The 23977-nt window shown below is 37.8% G+C and overlaps 1 protein-coding gene across 3 annotated transcripts in view; it reads right to left on the bottom strand.

Annotated features, from left to right (window-relative positions):
- PARP8 (poly(ADP-ribose) polymerase family member 8) overlaps positions 1-23977 on the bottom strand; it is a 178226-nt gene that overhangs the window by 58141 nt on the left and 96108 nt on the right. For all 3 annotated transcript variants that reach the window (XM_039355122.1, XM_039355123.1, XM_039355124.1), the window contains 4 exons: positions 18441-18518; positions 10155-10249; positions 5031-5091; positions 3565-3655 (listed from right to left, as the gene is read on the bottom strand). In XM_039355122.1, coding sequence (XP_039211056.1) covers positions 3565-3655; positions 5031-5091; positions 10155-10249; positions 18441-18518 — 325 coding nt within the window. The remainder of the gene's footprint in view (positions 1-3564; positions 3656-5030; positions 5092-10154; positions 10250-18440; positions 18519-23977) is intronic.

Genomic DNA, 23977 nt, shown 5'->3' with positions numbered 1-23977 from the left:
TTCTCTTCTAGGATAGTGTAGAGCAGTGGTTCTCAACCTGTGGGTCGGGACCCCATTTGGGGTCGAACGACCATTTCACGGGGGTCGCCAAACAACGCAGTCCGCCATTTTTTTCCCCTTTTCCTTAGCTGTGCTACTCCCTTTTATTCTATTGGCTTTTGAAAGCCAATAGAATAGACTCTCTTGAATAGAGTCTAATTCTATTGGCTTTCAAAAGCAATAGGAATTGTCCAGGCTGTCTCTGCCCTGCTGAGCCCGCCAAAAGTCCCATTCTGCAAACGGGGCTGCACCAGTTGAGTAGTCCTCGACTTACGACCGGTTGAGTAGTCCTCGACTTACGACCGGTTGGGGGTCGCGGCATTAAAAAGGCTGAGAACCACTGGTGTAGAGTTTAAAGCTAAGGACATGGGTGGGAGAGAGACATAGGTTCGATTTATGTGACTCCTGGGCCACTTTCACTCTCAGCCAACCTATTTCACAGGCTATCATTGTGAAGATAATATATGGAGAGAACCTATGTAAATCTCCTTAAGTTCTTATAGGAATGGAGGGATATCAATAAAATATTTATGTATTGGCTATACATTCATACCAATATTCACTTTAAAAGCAAGCAAAACTGTAATGATCAGGAAGACACTCCTGCATGAAATAAGATAGTCTTCTACTTACAACCACTGGTTTAGTAAGCATTCGAAGTTATGGCTCTGAAAAAAGGGGCTTATGGCCGTTTTTCACATTTACGACCGTTGCAGCATCCCGTGGCCATGTGATCAAAATTCAGACACTTGGAAACTGATTCATCTTTATGACAATTGCAATGTTCCTGGGTCATGTGATCACCTTTTTCAACCTTCTGACAAACAAAGTTAATGGGGAAGCCAGATTAATTTAACAACTGTTTTACTAACTTAGCAACCGGAGTGATTCACTTAACAACTGTGGCTAGAAAGGTGATAAAATGGGGCAAAACTCATTTAACAACTGTATTGCTTAGCAACAGAAATTTTGGGGTCAATTGTGGTTGTAAGTCAAGGACTTGTAATGTTCAAAAAAAAGAATAAAATCTGCAAGTTTTTTTTAAACATAAAAACAATAATTTAGACAGCTGATATCATCAAGGCAAATAAATGCATTAACGTTTTTCCAAAAGCTCTTCAGCTTCAGGACCTACTTATTTTCTATCTGATAGCATTACACAAAAACATTCAAATGATATTCCCAGGATCCCTAGAGCTGTTAGGCTATCTTCAGGGACAATAATGAAGAAAACCCTTCCCTGACTCTTATTTAGTTCATGTCTCTAGCCACCCATCTCAGCCTGGGTGATCCTGGGAGGCGAAAATTCTAAAATTTGGAATATCAATTTAGAATTCTTACTGCGAATGGGGAGCATGCTATTGTCCACAATTCATGACTCCACTGGCCTTAGAAAAACACACTAGCTTGTAATATTTGAAACAAAACAAACAAACACCAGTGGAGCTTTTGAGCTTTTGAGCTTTCTCCCACTCTTGTTAGGGAGAAAGCCGAACAGGGGGCAATGTCTCTTCCAACTCTGTTATTCTGAGATATATATGCAACCAACAGCAGTGTTAGAATATACGCTAAGTTCTTAAAAGTCCCCTGCATGACTCAACCATTCCAAGAAGACAAATTAAAATAGAAAAGGCCTTCTGGAGGGTCAGAAGTTAGAAATTCTTTGTCTCATTATTTTATGGGAAGACAATGTGGTGAAGGGAAAATGCCAGTTTCCTGTACAACTTCCAGCTACAACTCCTGAGTCCCTGCAGATTCCGGGTATAGCTACGGTAAGTGCAAAGGCTGCTCTGTAAAAAGGGCATGTGTGTGGGTTGGAGAAAAAGGTAGAAGAAACAGCAGATACCGGAAAACAACAACAACCACAACAAGAGAAGCCTGTGGAGGAAGTACCAGCTGGAATTATAGCTATCAAGGCCTGTATAAACAGACTCGCCTACATTTCTATGCTGTCTGGCTGAAATCCAGCTCATTTCGCGGACACAGATTAGAAATGGTTCCTCATATTGGAAAGTGTTATTTAAGAGGAAGGACCCAGCTGGGTTTTTTCGACCTTTTGAAGCCTGGAGGAACTCTTGAAATATTTTTTAGGTCTTAAGGAACCCCTGTACCTTCAGGCTCAAATATAGGCCAGAAATTACAAAATTGTTTATTTATTTTTCACATTTATGACTTGCCTATCTCTCTAAAAGAGGGATTCTGGGCAGTATACAAAAATGTTAAAATTTGAAACAGTACCTATAAATGTTAAAAATTTAGGAGGAGCAAAAGAGAGATTGAATACTATTAAAATTAGTTAAAAGGTGAGGGGAGGGCTTTCAAGGGACTATAAACAGCCCCTTGACTGCATGCTCCTCTGAGCTGTCCCCCCCCCCTTGAAGCTGCAGAGCCATGGTTTAACTTCTTTTCAGAAGGCCAGGGCGGCATGCTTCATCTCCAGGGGAAGAATTATACATTATTATATTCATTTCATGTGTAGGCTCATATATATGCATAAACAGAGTTCTTAAAGTAAAAATAAAGAATAACTTTTTCCTTTCCCTCACCTCCTTACACCCTGCCCCCTGGCCTTTGTGGTGGCTCCAGCCACCACTGGTGTCCAAGCTAGGTAAGCCCTATATTTCCTGTGCTCATATTAGAAATGAAGCCCCTAAGCTGCTGCACCTGCAGAAAGGTAGGGGTACACTGTTAAAGAGAGCTCCAGCATGGAGGCCCTGGTAGTGTCTCTCTTGCATGCGGTATCTCACCATCTGCCACTCAACCCTCCTTCCCTCTTGTCTCATGCCTTAGCTCATGCACATTTCAGTGGGCTATCTCAGTGTTGGAAGCTGGAGGGTTTTTGTTTGGCTTCTACTTTTTAAAAATAAATCATCTTCTTCCAGGGAACTTTTAGTGACCTCTCATGGAAACCCAGGATGGATCTATGGAATCCTGGTTGAGAAGCCCTGGACCAGAGACTCCCAAGGAAGAGAAATGCCTTTATGCCAAGGTCTGAATGCCCATTAAGTCTGTTGGCATAAAAGGAGGATAATAAGCCTCAAACTGCTGTAGCCTGACACATTTTATTCTGCTTTGCTTTCTTTCTTTTTTAAAAAAATGAACTGATTTTTGCATTTTTGGTTAGGACTGCTGACACTCCAAAGAGTCTGTCTTGTTTTCAGTCCCAACACTGAATTCTTAAGGCTCTCAGGAGAATAAACTATAGCAGGTTTTCTACATCTTTGTAGAGTCCTCTGTTTGTTTTCTTTCACTAACAAGCCAGCTCCACACTTCCTTCTCTACAAGGGACTTCAAATAATAAAGAGATGGCTATTGAAATTTAACTAGAAGACCACACAAAATAATGAAGTTACCAGTTTTCTTTATTAACAAATTATTCTGATCGTTAACAACCCAACCTGTTTGCTTTTGGAGTATTGCTATCTACCCATACAATTATGTACCGCCTTAGTGACGAAAGATCATCATAAATACATAGATGTCCTTGTGAAGATATTATACAGGAGAAAGACAAATGTAACTTACCAGGTCCATTTAAGTATTGGGTGAGTGAACAGTGCAAGCGCACAATTATAGGCTCTGTGCGGATTACATCCCAGGCCACTGCAATCTCGTCCTGAATGAACAGCACAACAGAACGTGTTAGCCATTATCAGCAAATTTACACTGGACATATTTTTGGGGCACCTGACCAAGGAAATGAAGGTGTTCACCTAAGTTCCTTTCTAAACTGATTGGCCAAGGCATGTGTGGTATCAGCTGTTATCTAATATACAAAAGGTCAGAAATAGAACTAAATTGGGACTTGAACAGGAACTAGCTCTGCAAGTGGAAAGAAATGCCAAATTTGCATGGTCATAATAGCAAATCAACTTTTTTCTGGAAGATTTGGTTTTCTGAGCTTCCAGAAATGAAACCAAATTCAACCACCATCTTTTACACTTGGGAAGAGATAACCTATTACATACAAAGGATGTATGTACCAATGAATATGTGTTTGTACATATATTCATTGGTACATACATCCTTTGTATGTAATAGGTTCCAAGTTCTTTTTTAGGTATCCCAAAATTGGACTGAAAAAAACATGCTTGTGACATTAGAAATCACTGAAAAGTAACAGTGTGCAATAGGTAACTTAATGCTTGGCAGGTAAATAGGAGAAAGATACAACCACACTTCTTGGTAGGGATTCCATTTTCCTCTGAGAAAAGATTTTTTTTTTAATGTTATGTTTAGTCTATCTGAAGACTTTGATACACTAATTTCCACCTGGCTATGTTGAGAGTACAGGATCCTACCACAGATTTTTATTCATCACTTTCAGAGGTGGGTCTGAGGGCCAAAAAATATGGGCTCAGGAACTGCACTAGAGATTGGTCATTTGTGGTATAAGCAGGTGATAATAGATAATACAACTTCCATCAGGAATGTGTGAATCAGTATAAATCCAATCTATTTTGCAATCCATATTTTCATAAAGAGCTTTTGTACAAAATTTTGCCTAATGTAGTATTTTTAAAATCAATTCTCTACTACATCTTCTTAATAAGGATAATGCAGAACTATTCTGTATTACATACATTCTCCATGTAACCTTTTCTTCTCAAGAACACAACTGTCTTGTTTTTGTATAGAACTTTTAGAAATCTTCAGAGATGCTTTCTTTTTCAGACACAACTGGGAAAATGTTTTTACCCAATGAGATTAGTTAATCGTAATTCAAGGTGTGTCGCATCGGCTTAGTTGAGGCAGATCTCACAAATGTGTTTCCAAAGAAATCTAGGGCATATTGCTTTTATAGGAATTTACCTTTGGAAATCATCCTGCAAATATTTCCATTGAAAACAGAAACACATTCTTCCCAATGCAAGAAAAAATTATGAAGTTAAAAAAAGAGATAACTGCCTGTGAACAGTTGACTTCATGCTGAAAGACAAAGACAGTTGCTTATCAGCCTTCATTATAAACCTTGTTATTAGTTTACTTACATCAAGAAAGCTAACATCAATATGCAGATCAATATCTACATCATCAATGGCTCCATATTCCCTGAAAGGAAAAAAAACTTACATTATATCTAAGTCTGATACTTTTAATCATCCTTCTCAAGCTAACTGGCTATCTGAAGAGCAGCTTGAGCAGAAAAACTGCTTTTATAATAGTGAGAGAATTTTGATTTGCCAATTGATTAGGATAAACATTTTTTTAGTGAAAGAATGAATGTACTGTATACTGCAGGTCCCCTATTTATAGTTTAGCAAAACCTTGAAGAGTGCATGCTAGTGAAAATAGACAGGATTTGACTAGATAAACAAACAGTCAACCCTAAAGTACACAAAGAATGAATAAGCAAATATAACAGCACAGTCAAGCATCTCTCCCAATAAAGAAGCTTTGAAAAAAGCAAATGAATAGTATATGGAAATGTGATTTCATTGAATTTAATATTTGCGTAATAATAAAATGATATAAGAGAATATTTGTAGTTCAGGGTGAACTGTAGAGTCCTTCGTGCTCTGTAAGCTTAATTGTTTTCCTACAGACATTTTATTATCAAACTAGGTAACATCATCAGTGCAGTGATGATGTTATCTAGTTTGGTAATGAAAGGTTAATAATAAACATCAAGCAAATGTAACTACTTTTTTAAGCTCATCAATTATAAATATTGTTTAAGCTCATCTGAAGAACCAACATTGTATTCCCCAGACTTTTCATATATAACAAAACTGTACTTCAGAAATTAAGAGGAAGCTTAAGAGAAAAAAGAATAAAAATATTTTGGTTCTAATGCATGCTTAATGATGGACAAGAATTTATCCTCTAGAATGAATCTGGGTGGAACCAATAGTTTTGTTATTCTGTCCAAAGAAAGAAAGATTAGGTTTTTTTAGATTCCTTGACAACAATTTTATCTATCATTTTCTATACAGTTATTTTCTTATCGATGCTGTCCAGTATTTGACAATTGCTATAATACTTTCTTTTATATGTAAGAGAAAGCACAGGCTTTCTCTTAACTAAGCTGCAAACTTCTTAAATTGCTAAATTCATTTAGAATAACAATGTGCAGCAAACACATTCCTTTTCCATCTACATCAGTGGTTCTCAACCTGTGGGTCGGGACCCATTTGGGGTCAAACGACCATTCCACAGGGATCGCCAAACAACGCAGTCCACCATTTTTTCCCCTTTTCCTTAGCTGTGCTACTCCCTTTTATTCTATTGGCTTTTGAAAGCCAATAGAATAGACTCTCTTGAATAGAGTCTAATTCTATTGGCATTCAAAAGCCAATAGGAATTGTCCAGGCTGTCTCTGCCCTGCTGAGCCCGCCAAAAGTCCCATTCTGCAAACCGTCTGCACCAGTTGTGTAGTCCTCGACATACGACCGGTTGAGTAATCCTCGACTTACGACCGGTTGGGGGTCGCGGCATTAAAAAAGTTGAGAACCACTGATCTACATCTTATAAAAGAGATAATGCTTTTGAAATTTTATTTCAAGAAGGAACTTTGGTAAAATTTCATGGATGATCTTCTTGCACTTATTCTAGTTCTCGTTCTCTCTCTGTCTCTGTCTCTGTCTCTGTCTCTGTCTCTCTCTCTGTGTGTGTGTGTGTGTGTGTGTGTATGTATGTATGTGTAAGTATCCAGTTCATCTTTGTGCAATGATCCCTCTGGCAAGCTGCAGACTTCCTGGCTTCCTCTTGTTCACTCATAGCCAAGGGAAGACACCATAAGCGGATTCCTCCAGTGTGTGTGTGTGTGTGTGTGTGTGTGTGTGTGTGTGTGTGAGGGGAAATTATGATTATGTTGATATATGGGGAATATTCAGAAAAGAACATAACCAGCAGTTGCCTCTTTTATCATTTCTAAAAAAACTCAAAAAAAAAATCACCAAGAGAATTTTAAAAGAAATTCTCAACCCCCCCCCCCCCAATAAGGTAGAAAAACAGACACCTCCTTCATAAAATTTTGAGAAGTTTCAGGGCAGTTTTTGGCACAGCATTAATTTTGAATCTTCTTAATTTAGGAATATCCAAAAAAAATCCAATAAAAAAATGGCTTGCCTATTCCCAAATATCTACCCTACTTACAAAACACTCATGAACCAAAACTGATTAAGCAGAGAGTATACATTATCATCTCCTCCCCAGATTTTTTTTTTATTACTCCAGATTACTTTGGTTTTCTAAACATGCTTCCAAATCAATCACTGGCTGTCAAAAAAGACTTGTATAGGCCATGTGGAGTCCAGACTCATTCTTGTAGTAAATACAGATGTGGCTAGAAACTGGCCTTCTGTTTTGCAACATTTCAGCTTCTCATTTATTTCTTGTAATAATAAAAAAGCCCAGTAGTGCAGAGAGTCTGATAAACTCCAAGAAAAAAACAGTTCCTTGCCCATCTCTTGTCTAAATATAAATATCTTTATGTTACAGGGCTATGTTATAGCAGCTTGAAAAAGCACTGCCTGTTATTGATTGATGAGTTGGAATGGAAAGTGGGAATGAGGCCTCCTATGAAGGTGACCCTGGTTTAATTTACAGTGATGTCCCAGTTGCTGGACTAGGTTATGGAAGTTGGAGACTAGCCATAAAGCTGAGAGTAAAAATTAATCAGTATTCAAGGGAGCACTTTTTGACCACCAAGGAAGTTAAAACACACTCAACAGTTTGCACACAAGAGAGGGTTTTTTTTTTTAAAAAAGAAAGTGATGCTTCCTCATTTATTTGTTTATATATAAACACACACATACACACACACACACACACACACACACACACACACACAAAGTGATGTAGAGCTTTTCAACCATAGCTGTTATCAGGACATGCAATTAAAATGATTATCTTATTCATTTCCTCCTTGGACCTTAATCTCCAACATTCTGTATACTCAATGAATTTCCACTTAATTCAAACAGCATGTAATAAAAATATTTTTCCCCTGTACATATTGTCAAAGGAACTGGAATGTATACTCGCAATTCAATTTACATGTCACTGAGCAAATGAAACAAAGGAATGTTAAGGTATCTTTTGCTTCACTGTGGGTCTGGATAACTGGAGTGAGTGCGAATGAAATAGCCCTAGAAAGTTATGTTCAAAAACTGACAAAGCATTCAGATTAAGAGAAAGACAAGGCTGTAATCTGCAATAACATTATATCTAGAATCCCAATGAAGACTAGTCCATTGTAAAGTGCACTATAAACTGATCCATAAAGATTAAATACCACAAAAAGCAAGTGCAAAAATTGGGATGGGCATTATTCAAGGGAGTTTTGGCAATTACAATGACCACTTTTTCCCTGGCAGTGATTTATTTTGATTGATTCATGTGGAATACTACAAGTATGAAATTCAGTTTATGAATAAATGAATGTACTGTCTATACATGAGAGTTACCAATTGCTGCAATCATATGAAATAAATGAAGAAAGCCAGTAATATATCAGTCTATGACAGTATGCTGAAGACGTTAGGCAGGAACTGGAACTGAAGGTACAATCCTAGGGATGCATATTACAGGGAGGAAAAAAATCACTGTTAAACTCTCTACATTCATGACAGTTGAATTACAGCCTCTAATAGGTTCAGGAAGCACTGGCAGTTTCATGAAATGTTAGTCAGCATCACTTACAGGAACACAACTTCCCTTTCTATCTAAATCTATTTAGTTGTGGCTTTAAGAAAATCAGTTTAATGCAGTTAGTATGTTTTTAGAAATAATGAATTGACTCACTTAAGTTGGCAGTGAAGTTAAAAAGAACATTTTAAGTATGTTTAAGTTAATTGTTAAAAATAACAATTAAAAACATTTATAACACTCATCACCTAATTCAACTTTTGCTCTTTAAATAATCTCATTATTCCAGTAAATAATCCAAGGTATGCCTCTGAAAAACAGATTTTTCATAGAAGCCTAGAGCCAGCAATTAGGACTTTTGTGTATTTACTTTCAAATTTAATCTCCTGTTTTTTTTAAAAAAATGAAGAAAAACACCAATGTTCTAAGTAGCAATGAATATCTAAATCTTGTTACTATAACTGTTTCCCATAATGCTTTGATACACGAAGAGTTTGAGGCATTGTGGGACATTTAAATGGATTTTAGAAAAGTTCTGACTTTTGTCCAGAATTTTTCCAGGCCTGCAACCAATTCTGCCTATTATTGATTTGACTATTTTCCATTAGAATGGCCAAATAGAAAACATTCTGTTTAAATGACTGCCTGGTTCAATTTCAGTGTAACTTAAAAGAAAATTGGGACTTTGCAATGTGTCTCAAGATAGCATCCAGATCACTGAGTTAGAATTTTTCTTATGAAGAAAAGAGAATTATATTGCTATTTAATTATAATTACATTTCTTTTTTTTAGTTGTTTAATGCAAATGGCTGTCCATCTCATAGCTAGATTTGTATGTTCATTCTTTAGTTTTCATCATGCAACCTAGAACTAAGGAGAAACTTCCTGACAGTGAGAACAATTAATCAGTGGAACAGCTTGCCTCCAGAAGCAGTAAATGCTCCAACACTGGAAGTTTTTAAGAAGAGACTGGACAGCCACTTGTCCAAAATGGTGTAGGGTTTCCTGCCCGAGCAGGGGGTTGGACTAGATGACCTCCAAGGTCCCTTCCAACTTTACTACTATTATTATTATTATTATTAAATACTTTCTCTTTTTTTGTCAAAATATATGTGTTTATCCATACTTTTCCTTTCTTACATAGATATTCTTAATATTGAAAGAAAAAATGAAAAAGAGCAAACATTTAACACTCTGAACTAATTGAAAGGATGAAGTCATTTAATAAAGGAAACCAACTCATTAGTCAAACTAATGAATGTATTGTGAACTCATTAGTCAAACTAATGAATGTATTGTGATTGATTGGGACAACACAATGTATGTACCAATATTTTAATGATTTAAACTAGCTCAAATTGAATCAGGTTTGGAGACTCAGACAGAATTGATTCAGATTTCTGAGTCAGAAAAAAATTGGGAATTCTTTTGAATCAATTTGAACAAATCAACTTGGACACCCCTGATAGGAATGTGGGTAATTCAATGGATAGGTAACTGAATAGAGAAACAGACACACCAACCTGAGAGATACTGCATTTGGCCCATAGATTTCTCTTACTGCTGCCAAGTCAGCTTCCAGCTGTGGATGTTTGTGAAGTTCTCCATCATAACTAACCTGCAGAGGAATGGGGAGTAAGAAAGATTTTCTTTTAAGGTATCACAAATTGAGTAGCAAAGGAAAGTTTTTCTTTTCCAATGTCTCACTTTCCTTTTCAGGGCCTTGTCCAAACATAAAATTGCCTTGTCTCAATAAGTATATCTGTAAAAAGGGAAGACACCTAATTCTGCTGAATGTGCCCTTCCCATTGAGAACTCATTTTGCTATATGGTGTCTTAGAATTCTCTCCTAAGTCCTGCCCGGAGAAACCCCCTCTGGATTCCTAGTAGATGAAGCCTACTATTTACTAATTATGTTTCCATCAGCACTCAGCAGGAAGAGTATAAAACAGGGCTTTTCAACCTTTTCACCCATTGTACCACTTTTAGGATATGGCAATATCCGAGTACCACCAGTCATCTAGCAAGGTGTCAAAAACTTGATGAACCCTCCCCCCAAAAAGGGAAAAAAGCGATAAAGTACAGGTAGTCCTTGACTTATAACAGTTCACTTAGTTACAATGGCACTGAAAAAAGTGCCCCCCAAGCCACAGCTGAGCAAGACACCTGCCTGCCCACCCGGTGGTGCTCTTCCTCCTGTCCAAGGTTTTCATTGTTGTGAGCATTTCTGTTGAGGATTGGCAGCGGGGGTGGGGTGATGGGGTGTTTAGTTTTTATTCCCCCCCCCCCCAGTCTGCTGGGTGGTTGCAGAAGGTTTTGGTCACTTCACATGACCCTGGGACACTGTGACTGTCATAAATATGAATCAGTTGCCAAGCATCTGAATGTAAATCACAAGACCCTGGAGATGCTGCAACATTCCAGCTGATCGGTGCTCCTTCTGGGCTCAGCAGAAGCACCAGGATCAGCGCTGTTTTCCAGCTGATTGGTGCTTCTTCAGGGCTCAGCAGAAGCACCAGGATTAGCCCCGAGCTACAGTTGGAGCCTGGCGCCGATCCTGGCTTCCGCTGAGCCCTGACAGCCCTGCAGCTCCAGCCATCTCTCGCTCAGGCTTGTGCGGTGCTGCCACCAGTTCAGCTCATTCCTCTCCCCCGCTACCATTTCTCTAGGATGGTCACATACCACCTGCCAGGTGCCAATGTACCACAGGTGGTACCCATACCACTGGTTGAAAAGCCCTGGTATAAAAAACATATATTTACTATTGCTGCTCCTGGCAAAATTGTTATTCAGACTTATACAATCTGTCAACGTGGTCATTGTGCTTCGTTCTCATAACAAACAAGGACATCTAATCTTTGATTGACTATCTTCATGTAATAGGTGTAAACCAAGATAACATTTAAGTACTCATTGTTAAAAAAATAATCCTACATGGAGTTGTTATATAAATGTTTCAAAAATTATTGTACTTCTTCATTAAAAGACCAGAACAGAAGATTAGTATCAGAAAGGTAATGTTTCATTCAGTACTGAGCATGCATAACATTGATATAATTTGTTGTTCAGCTGCAGCACAGTATACCACATGGATTCCAGTTTCTTTTAATTTGTACTTATTGAATTACTACATCTATGTTACTAAATTTGTTTATACTTGTTGTGAAGAATCACTTCTTTATGCATTTCTTTATTATATTCTCTTTTTCTTTTTTCTGCCCTTTTTCTTTTTTCTCTTTTTGTCTCTTAAGTTTAGTTTGTATTAATTTTTACTATTATAAACAAAATTCTTAATAAAACTTATATTTAGAAAATGCTTAGTGTTAACAAATTACATAATCTATAACTAACTGTCATACATCAACAATATCCCAGGCAGTCACTCACACTTCTACTTTGTGTAATATTATTTATATCTAATAAATTTATTTCATAAATATACTGTTAGGCAGTGCTAAATTACCATTCACGATTTCATCTTATAGCTGATGTTCAGGATGAATGATGCCAAGAAAACCTTGAATAAGATTTCTTTAAATACCACTCTATTGGCATCTGAGTAGGAGACTTATATGATATAAATAGTTCTGACTGAAGACAAAGACTATCAAATGCTGAAATTGTTATCTAATGATAGAATTAAGTATTATCACTGTGCTGGTGCACTTTTTCCTTAGCTAGAGACCATTTCTTCCCATTTATTCTATAACAATATTAAAAATGTGCATTGATTTTATTGGAGTCTGAATGTTTAGCTTTTAGATTCATTTGCAAATTCCTTTAGGCTTTGTTGAAGCACTAGGTATAATGAAAGATCTATACAGTTGAATGGTAAATTGCAAAACTCCAGACTGCAATAGGGAGGGGGGAACTAGCAAGTTATTTGAAGAATTAAACAGTTGTGAACACCTGACAGCTGTCAACAACTGTGCAGTATCCTATTTTACAAAGCAACTTGATTTACTGTCTGCCATGGAACTCAATAGAATGCATCTGTCCAAGTAAAAGATTTCTCTGTAAGTATAGTGTATCTGGTTTTATTCACATTGAATTTTGATTTCCAAGGACACCTACATAGAAGGATACATTACCAGATTTTAATATATTTTCCTCCCTATGTATGCTTGAATCATTGTTTCTGTTGAGTGGTTTTAATCTTTATATCTTGCCTTTCCAAGAGTTCAAGATGGTATATCTAACAACCTGCATATTACCTCGGTCCCCCACAACAATAGCCATGAGAGTAGGTGGGGCTGAGAGAAAACAATTAGCCCAAAGTGCTGATTGAGATTCTCAATCATGGTTGTCCCAAAGATTGTCAGCTGAAGCTTCTTGGATGAGAAGTGAAACGTTTTCAAGGGAAAAAACCAAAAAACTCCAGTTGCTTTTTGGAAAAGCACCTTAGGGAAAATTGTCCCAAAGTCATCTAATAGATTTCTAATGCTAAAAATGAACCTGAATCTGGGTCTCCCTGGTTCTAGTTCCACTCCTTATCTAATGCACATCTCTGTAGTGTGGAACTGAAAGAAAAGATCTGTTGCACTTAAGAATGCCCAGTTGAGCATTCAAAACATGAAGAAAAATGCATGCTTTCATATCAAAGTCATATCAGAGACTTTCTGACATAACAATTTGATTGTGTAAAAGTACAGCAGGACCAATTCAATGCTGGCAAATGCTAAAAAGAAACAAATACAGTCTATCCCCATGTGTACAGAGACATAGAGAATACAGTAGCAGCAACTTTGAATGATGGATTCCTACATCTATTCTTAGATAGATCTAAAGAGAAGCACAACAATAACGTTAACATTATTATTTTTTTTGGGTCTGGGCAAATGCAGTTTTGCTTTCACTTCCAGAAACATTATCATAATGAAAAGTGAAGTACTCAAAAAGATAAAAGATATGCCTGAAAAGATTGTACTTAAAAGTGATGAGCCATTAAATTGAGACGTGTTATAGATTTCTGGTTGTCGTTTGTGAAGAACAAAGCATTTTTCTCTGTAAAGCTGTACAGGTGTCTAGCAGGAGAAACAAAACTATCAAAGCTCAAAGCTGTTTTCTTTCTTACCATCTCTGCCTTCTAATCTTTGAACTGATCGCAACCATTCATCTCTGATTATTCAGTTCCATTAACTAAAAGCACAACTCTTATTTAGTGAGAAAGATTAATGTATCCATCTATTTCTATTCCTTATCACTTTTATTTGGCTTTGTTCTTACATCCATTCAAAGCCATTTCTGCATTAATTACAATTTTTAGAATACATTTAAATTGGTGATTATTTATGTCCATTGGTCAATACATTTTTGCAGATTACACTAAAATGGCAGGAATAGCCAACACCCCAGAAGACAAGCTCAGGATCCAAAAAGATCTTGACAAACTTGAACAATGGGCCCTATCCAACAAAATGAATTTTAATGTGAAGAAAAGCAAAAGTTTTACATTTAAGCAGGAAAAATCAAAGATTTAAGTACAGAGACCTGTGAGAGGGACCTTGGAGTTCTAGTGGATGATCACTTGACTATGAGCCAGCAGTGTGTAGAAGCAGCCAAAAAAGCTAATACAATCCTGGGTTGTATAAACAGAGACATAGAATCAAGATCACGTAAAGTATTAGTACCACTTTATAAAACCCTAATAAAACCACACCTCAAATACTGCAACCAATTTTGGTCACCATATCACAAAAAGATGTTGAGAGTTTGGAAAAAAAAAAGTCAAGAGCAACTAAGATGATCAAAGGCCTGGAGACTAAAACATATGAAGAACAGCTGCAGTATTTGGGTTTGGCTAGTCTAAAGAAAAGAAGAAATAGGGGTATTTGAGGGGCTGCCACAAAGAGGAGTGAGTCAAATTATTCTCCAAAGCACCAGAGGGCAGGACAAAAAACAATGGTTGGAAACTGACCAAAGAGAGAAGCAACCTGGAATTAAGGAGAAGCTTCCTAACAGTGAGGACAATTAACCAGTGGAACAGCTTGCCTTCAGAAATCACTGGAGGTTTTTAAGAAGAGACTTCTTGCCTGAAATGGTATAGGTTGTCCTGCTTGAGCAGGGGGCTGGACTAGAAGACCTCCAAGGTCCCTTCCAGCTCTATTCTATTCTGACAATTCTATTAATTTCACAGAATGCAATAGTATAACAGTTATAAAGGTATACATGATTATAAAAATTATATTACAGGAATTAATTTGAAAAATGGGCCTGGAAAGTTATTTTGGCAGAATTCTGAGTGACAGGGCACAAGAATAAAATAGTGATAGCAGAATATTGGAAATATGATCAGGCTTCATACTGTGAGATGCAGACAAAAATGTTGCATTCTTGCATTTTAGTGGAGAAATGTATGACTATGAGAAAATATACTGAACATTTGCTGAATAGAAAAAAATGCATGATAAACGCCTTGGAGTATTGAATGCGAATTCAATAAGAACAATAGAGGGTGTGTGTTTACAAATGAAATGCTTAGCAAATGTTTCACACAGAATATAAAATAAACCAATGCTATTAACTAAGATGATTAAAGGCCTGGAGATTAAAAAAAAGGAAAAACGGCTGCAGGATTTGGGATTGGCTAGTCTAGAGAAAAGAAGAACTAGGGGGGAACATGATAGTAGTATTCCAGTATTTGAGAGGAGAGGGTCAACTTATTTTACAAAGCACAGAGGGCAAGGCAAGAAACAATAGATGGAAACTAATCAAGGAATGAAGCAACCTGGAATTAAAGAGAAACTTCCTAACAGTGAGGACCAGTGGAATAGTTTGCCAACAGAAATTGTGGGTACTTCATCACTGGAGGTTTTTAAGAAGAAACTGAATAGTTACTTGTCTGAAATGATATAAGGTCCCCTGCTTGAACAAGGGGCTGGACTAGAAGACCTCCAAGTTCCCTTGGAGCTTTATTCTATTGATTTCTGATTGATTTCATTGTCTGATGTCCCTTTAGTCATTTATTAATGGGCATGCAAGAAATGTTGGACATATGTTGGTTGGGGACTTGTAATTTTGGTTGGCTGAGCATGTACTTTTATATACAAATCATGACATGTTGCTGCATGAAAATATGAACTTCTGCACTGAGTATTAAGACTACATGACACTATGAGCAATATGGATCTAAAAATGAATATGTCAAATAGTAAGGTAGTTGTGATTTGCAAGTGAAAATGGAGTGAATGTTATGGAAGGAAAATGAGATCAAGTAGGTAAGTTTTATGTAGTTTAAAAAAATAGTTACAAAGGTGAGAAAATGGATGGTTAATAGAATAGGCTACTAGACTGTCTTGTGAAGAATGATAGCTATGCGTAAGACTATACTTTATTAAATGGAAGTGAAAATTTGGTGTGCCAGGAGAAATTTAAATGCAGCAGGAAGTGGTTATTTAAGAAGTCTCTCTCTCTCTCTCTCTCTCTCTCTCTCTCTCTCTCTCTCTCTCTCTCTCTCTCTCTCTCTCTCTGTGTGTGTGTGTGTGTGTGTGTGTGTGAGAGAGAGAGAGAGAGAGAGAGAGAGAGAGAGAGAGAGAGGGAGAGGGAGAGGGAGAGAGAGAGCAAGGAGAGGTAGGGTTAAGAATGAATAGGATGATAAATGAAGGTGGATTGAATACAAAAATAAGTGATCAGTTTGAAAGAAGTACTCTGAGGTGGTTTGGTCATATAGGCAAAATGAATTATGATCAGGTTTTAAAAGTAAATATATGAAGGACACTGAATGGCATGAAAATGGCATAAGAGGACTAAGAAAATTGTGGTTTCATTAAGTTGTAGTACTATGAGAAATTTAAGGACAAAGGCAATGAGGTGCATGATAGGGAAATCTCAGGATGATTTGCAAGGATAGAAAGGTATAAGGAGTGCTATAATGAATGATGTTGGTATAAACTAGATTTAATCAGATTTCCTTTCATCTCTTACATTTAATTTATTTTGCTCATTACTTCATATGGTTTTTCTGAGTTTTATATAACATTGCTCACCCTGAAAAGTATCTGTCTAATCAAGAATCTCACTGAATGTAATGGAATTAACTCCCACATAAGTAAATATTACTGTCCTGTAAATGTGTGTTAATAATAATATAATATTTATTTAATAATATAATGGAGTATGATTTCTACGATAGATACTGTTTCAAAATAGACACTTCTAAGTTACATGCCTATAAAATGCACATATGACATCAAAATTTTGGGAAATCTGAGGAGCCCAAAGGACAATTATGTATGTTTTTATTTTATTATATTCCATTTACATACAATCCTGAGAGAATTAAATCCAATTAATTCATACAAAAATTCCTCAAACATTATTGGAGATAAGCATACATTTAATTTTCTTTCATTCTTTTGGTAATTGTTTTGTTTTTTTAATCTTATTTTTTTTAAGCATTGAATAACCTTGGTCGGTAAGTTCATTAATAAACTGTGTATACCACAACTTTCCAAAAAGTACCCCTAAAGGAAATTCATAGAAATAGCAGAAAGGTAGGCTCAAACAGCAGCCTACTAAGAAAAAAAATCAAAATATTGTTTCAATTGACTTCTGAAGATTTAGGGTATGTTGAATCTCTCGAAATGGATAAAGCCTTCACTATCTGATGCCACTACTGAAAAGTATCTTTACAAACATGTACATGCAAAGTACAAGACACAACAGATTTTCTTCTAGAAAATGAAATATATTCAGAAATTTGTAGGGCTGGGGGTACTCCTAGAGATGTCCAGATCCCTACAGTTATTGAACAACAGACTCTGAATAATGCTTCTCTGAATATTATTTTGTCATCCTGTGGTTCTTTGCATGCCACTTGTTAACATCTACAAAAGGTGTTGGAATTTGTTCCTAATCTGAAGGGAGATGGTCAATATATGAATTATCAGACATGTATATTGACATTTTAAGATTCAAATCAATGAATATCTTTGGCTGATTTTTGATTAATAAGTGTTATTTAAATGGAAAGTAGGCTTCCTTAATTTTTGATCATATACATTCTTAAATTCCTAACATGCACATATTTTAACAGTAAAAATCAAAAGCACTCTAAAGTGTAAATATCACAACAGGAATCCAATTCACACTATCAACACTCTAGAAAGCAACATGAGGACCAGCAAGCGTCTGGACAGTAGCTGGCTAAAGTTGTAGTATAAAATCTTTGCCTGGAAATAGATTTTCTTTCACCACCATAAGCAAACATACACAAAAGTGCAATTCTGTAATACAAATAAAAGTATAAATAGGAACTAAGAAGCTAGTTTACAACAAAACCAAGACTACAAGTTTTTTCACAAACTGCATAAGCCCCATTAGTCATGAATAATGACAATCTGAGTAGTGCAGTGATGCAATTAATTTTAAATGATAATTGAAATCCAGTTTGGATTCTCTATAAGTTGATCTTTACCATATAGCAGATTTTGGAAATTTTTCTTATGGCCACAGAACTACTGTCGCTTTTAGTATTTGAAGACAATCTCTAATAGCTGGAAATTCTACTAAATTGCTAAATTCTACTAAATTGTTTTCAGAAACACTTTCTAATATAAATGTATTTTCCTAAAGCAAGAATAAGCAATGTACATTCATTTGAGTTACAAATCTAACAGTTCTGAAGTGGCAGAATATTGTGAGCTATTATGGAAGTTAGAGTCCACCTTCATTGGAAAGATTACCTGCTATTGTGTAATAGTAAGAGGGAAAAAAGAGAACTGCAGAGTAGGATATGAAGACTATCTTATTATGTGTAGATTCAATATTGTATTTAAATTCCATCTGGATGACTGATAACTCTTGTTTACCTGCCCTCCATAGTAAAACTCTTCTGAGTCATTGTCCCCTTCTGAATCTTCTTCAACCACATTACTGTGTCTTGATTCCTGATTAGAAAAAAAAAAAAAGAAGAGGAACTCAGAGGGTTTTTCTTTGATTAAAAAATCTACAGAATACTCCAGATTCAAAAAAAAAAAAAAAACCATTTCAGAGTATGCAGCACTATAGCTGTAGCCCTTAAATCAAACTTATTTTCCTCCAGAATTGCATGGCAGCTGCTCTATCTATAAATTACTTCCATTTTTCTAGTAATTTTCACATTCTATAAATCTAAGAGGTAGGTAGAGACAGAATCAAAGACAAAGACTGAGGTATATAACTCTAAATCAAAGTTCGTTCATGAGCTATACTTGATTGGCAATAATCTAGTCATTCAGATGACTATGTGTGATAGTATGTAGAAATGACCTTGAGGAATGAGGGGAAGAAGATACTACCTAGGGATCGAACAGACAAGAAAAGAAAGTCTGCAGTTGGTTAATAGTCAGAGAAAAAAACTTAAGAAGGACCACCCTATTTAATCAGGCTGTAAAAAGAGACCGACTTGCAAGATTCTTTTAATGTAGTCCTACATCAGTGGTGGCGAACCTATGGCACGGATGCCAGAGGCGGCACTCAAAGTCCTCTCTGTGGGCTCCTGTGACGTCGCCCCAGTTCTAGGCCTTCAGCTGGGTTTTATAAAACCTTTTTGCTTTAGGCCTCCACCACCGTGTGCAAAAAAAAAAAAAAAGGTTCAATCAATCAGTCAATTTCAACTTCTCTCAGGAAAAAAAAAATCCTGCAAAATTGGAGTTGATTGATTGAACTTTTTAGTCCCACCCAGTCTGCCATTACCACTGCAGCCACTGGGCCACGCCCAGCCTATGGACCACACCCACCCGGCACCCGAAGATGCATAAGTGGGTTTTGGGTTGCAGTTTGGGCACTCGGTCTCTAAAAGTTTCGCCATCACTCTCCTACATCAAAGCAGAATTGGCTCATCTACTTGTGTTTCTTATCTGCTTTACCTGGAGGGCTGCTTTACCTGTTATTATTTATGTGTCAATTCTTTGAACTGTTTAGATCAGGGGTTGTAAATTGTTTAATGCAAGAACAATTGAGCAGTGGCTCAGTTATGAGATGATGTCATTGATAAGATGCTTATCAGGCACAGAATTGAGGGGCTTCACTTTATAAAGGTAATAATAGGGCCAACACATTCATTTGGACCAGTTATGCTGTTAAAATTGGTCATTTGCCACTTTTAACGAAGCAGTCTTAGGATAGTTTGAGAGGTGCTTGCAGCTATATATGTCCTGTGAATTACCCACCCCTTGTTTAAATGACCCCACCTGTTAAGCGGTTGAGATTAAGCAGTATGTCCTATCAAAAACTTGTCTGGATTACCATTCCACAACAACACAAAGTGTATTTTAATGTAGGAGAACTAGGGGAAAACATTTATGTTGAATAAAATAAAATATCTTCATAGCCGTGACTTGATAGGACAGTTTGGATCCAAAGACTAAAATGAATGGCTATGAAATCCAGAACAAACTAATACTCCTTACAAACTAAAGAGTTTGACTTGCAGGAATTGTCTAAATATACTGAGGAACACAGTCTTCTAAAACATTTTGCTGTAGTTCCTGGATCCCTTTCCAAAGTTATGCCCAAATTGTACATTTTCATGTTAAGAAGCATGAGATGATTAAATATATAAAAACATACAATTCAGTTTGAATTAATTTAAGACAGATTTAATATTTGTCCAGACTCTGCCAACTTTCTTGAATACTGTGATCAGCCTGCTACACAAAGATTAAAGGCTCCCAAGTAATTTTTTTTACCAAGATAGATGAAAAAAAAATCTGTAGGTCGGGGTTGAACTGTGGAAGTCCTAACTGCACTCCAAGCTTGGGTGTTTCCTTGTACAAGTTTCATTACTTGAATAGGCAACACCATCAGCACAAACACCCTCGATTTTAACTACCGTATATGCCGCCGTATTAGGCGACCCGGCGTATAAGACGACCCCCGTCTTTATAGCCGGGCCACATTCCTAGAACGTCGTCTTATACGCCGGAAACTACCAGTATTTTCGGCGTATAAGACGACCCCCGTCTTTGGCGCCGATTTCAGCGCTCGCGGAAGTCGTCTTATACGCCGGCATTTATGGTATATTTGCTTTTAATTAAATTTAAATTTAATTATCCTGTTTGTGCACTTCTTTTTCCAGAAAGGAGCTTTAGCAACCTATTCAAAGGTTTTAGAAAACATTATTGATACTACTAGCTATTATATTAGAAAGCAACATCTTCTGAGTCTACAATGTTCCTTCCATTACTGAATATGTAAAGTGAGTGCTTATCGGTTGGTGTCCATGAACACAACTAACATGAGACAGGTATAAAAAGGCTGAATTGCAAAAATATGAACAATCTCATTTCTTCTGAAATTCTTTGGTAAGAATAAAATACAATGTCTGTAACCACAGGCCTTCAAGAAAAGCTTTAAGGCTCATTTATTTTCCATGGCCTTCTGCTGAGTTGTGCTTTTTATAGAATTGTTAATGATTGTGACTGCAACATTTTGGCTTCTTAAAATATTTTAGGCATGACAAGTTTGTTTTCTTGTTACATCTGTATTTTTATTAACTCTAATCTTCATATTTGCAGGGTTTTTATCTTTTGAGGGCTTTTTTCCATCAGAAAAGATGGCTTAAATTTAATAAATTAAAACTTATAAAATTAAAATAGCCAAGTAAAATATTTTGCATACTTAATGGAAAAATCTTGGAAGGAAAATATGTTTCTATTTATTTCTATTGAAATATTACTAATTAGCCTGTTTTCAGATACTTCCAGATAAAATGACTGTTTCACCCTACCAAATAATACACAAGGCAATGAAATTTGCTGGCAGAGGTTAGTGATGGCCACCAGTATCAGAAATAAATTTATGAATTTGTGCAGAAAGGTTTAAGCAAAAAATGACTGTTGATCACAAGGACTATTTTTTTTACTCAAGATCACAGATCTTTTACAGGCACCTATTTGATCTAGGCCTTTGAAGTACAATTTCAATGACTTTGAAACACCATTTTCATCTATTTTTGGATCATGCAGCCCTACTTACAACAAAACTGTCAAGCATGGAGGTACTCAGATAGAGTTAAATGATGACTTGTGTGGGATCACATCATCATGCAAAGGATGTGACTTATGTAGGAGATGTCTGTCCATCGGTACATAATAAAGCTCATACTGGAATTATGGCATCATTTAGCTTACTACAAATGACACTACTATCAGGATTTCTTAGTCATATGAATTAGAGCACATACAGATTCCAATGAACATAAAAGTAATCTGTTCTCATCACAGAAGTAGCTTGAATATGATTAAAGTAGAACATATATATATAGTCCCTGACTGATGAAGGTAATAGAGCTTGCCTTAAATCGTGATTGTCATAAAGTGGATCACTCATGTGACCAAACTGATTTTACTACCTTTATTTTGTGGCAGTCATTAAGCAATTCACCATGGTCATTAAATGAATCCATGCTTTATAAACAAACCCATTGTTTGCAATTGGGGGCTACAAAAGGGGCGTTGACTTACCTGAACGCCTTTTCTCAGCAGGATGATGTAGAGTCCAATGGATGGGTTCTATGACAGCCTTCCTGCCTGGCAGACTGGGTAAAAACTTTGGCCACACCCCTTCCTCTGGGCGTGACCCCAGTTTTGACTTAGGCGAGAAACTTTGTTGGAATTAATATTGCAGCTCTTTATTATCTACCTGCCTAGACCTAACCCCTGGGTGGGCTTGGACTCTACATCATCCTGCTGAGAAAAGGCGTTCAGGTAAGTCAACGCCCCTTCTCCAGCAGGATGGCTGTAGAGTCCAATGGATGGGACATACCAAAGCCCTCATGTCCCCCTGGGAGGGAAAGTCTAGGCTACCAAATTCTGAGCAGATACTACTTGCTGTAGCACCCTTCTACCAAAGGCAGCGTCTGATGCGGCCAGGGAGTCTAAACGGTAGTGCCGGATGAAGACAGACGGTGAAGACCAAGTTGCTGCCCTGCAAATTTCTTCTACCGGCGCTTGCGTTAGCCACGCCGCCGATGTGGCTGCACTCCGTGTGGAGTGGGCGGTCACATGTGCGGGTGCTGGTAGTTCCTGTGAGACATATGCCTGGGCTATGCAGGCTCTGATCCACCTACCTATGGTGGAAGAAGACACCTTCTTTCCCATAGATGATGGTTGAAAGGAAACGAATAATGCTTCTGTCTTGCGGAATGCCAACGTGCGTTTCACGTAGAAACACAGCGCCTACGCACGTCCAGCTTGTGCCATCTATGCTCTAGCCTATGTTTGGGTTTTGGGCAGAAATCAGGAAGAATCAATTTCTGAGATCTGTAAAAGATGCTGTTTACCTTCGGAAGGAAGGCCGGGTCTGGCCTAAGAACGACCCTGTCCTTGAAAAAGGTGCACAGATCCTTCCTTACTGATAGTGCCGCTAGTTCTGAAATTCTCCTTGCTGAAGTACTTGCCACGAGAAAGGCTACCTTCAGCGATAGGTGGTGAAGAGAACACGAATCAAGGGGCTCGAATGGTGCTGATGTCAAGGCTAGAAGGACTTTAGGCAAGTTCCACGACGGGTACCTGTGAATGACGGGGGGGCCTTGTGTTGGTCGCCCCCTTTAAAAAGGCGCTAATCGCTGGATGTTGCGCTAGGGATGTCAAGTTGTCGCAAGAGAGAACAGTTGAGAGGGCCGATATCTGTCTGCGAATAGTGTTGACTGATAGGCCCTTGTTAAGACCCTCCAGGAGGTAATCTAGAATATTGGGGATGGATACTGCGGCCGGATCTAGGCGCGCAGAAACGCACCACCTACAAAAGCCTTTCCATGTAGCATCGTAAATCCTGTTCGTGGACGCTCGTCGTGAAGCTTGCATGATCGATATCACCCCTGCCGAGTAAGCCTGCTTGGCTAAACCTTGCCGCTCAAATGCCAAGCGGCTAGTTGTAGCCACTGGGGGTCTGGGTGCACAAACTTCCCCTGGCTGAGAGTTACTCTGTCTGGGGGAATCCTCCACGGGGGTGATATCGAAAGGTCCACGAGGTCGGCAAACCACGGGCGCCATGGCCAATGCGGGGCAATGCAGACTATCTCTGCGCCTTCCAGGATCAGTTTGCGTATGGTCGCCGGTGTTAAGGGCAACGGTGGGAAGGCGTACAGGAGATGCGCTGGCCACCGACACCTGAGAGCATCCGTTCCCTCCGACCCCGGAGACGGGAATCTGGAGAAGAACCTGGGGAGTTGTGTGTTCTTGTGGTTGGCAAATAGGTCCAGGTGCGGTTGCCCGAATCTCCAGGAGATCTCCTCGAACAGAGCCGGATCCAGGCACCATTCTGACTGGTCCACCTTGGCTCTGCTCAGGGAGTCTGCCTAGGTGTTTGCCTCCCCCGAGATGTGTTCCGCTTTGATGGAACTCACGTTGGTCTCTGCCCACCG

The sequence above is a fragment of the Crotalus tigris genome, unplaced genomic scaffold (genome assembly GCF_016545835.1).
Source record: "Crotalus tigris isolate CLP2741 ecotype Arizona unplaced genomic scaffold, ASM1654583v1 scf7180000018606.670481, whole genome shotgun sequence".
Classification (NCBI taxonomy): Eukaryota; Metazoa; Chordata; class Lepidosauria; order Squamata; family Viperidae; genus Crotalus; species Crotalus tigris.
The sequence above is the reverse complement of the archived record's forward strand: the minus strand, read 5'-3'. Positions and strand labels throughout refer to the sequence as shown.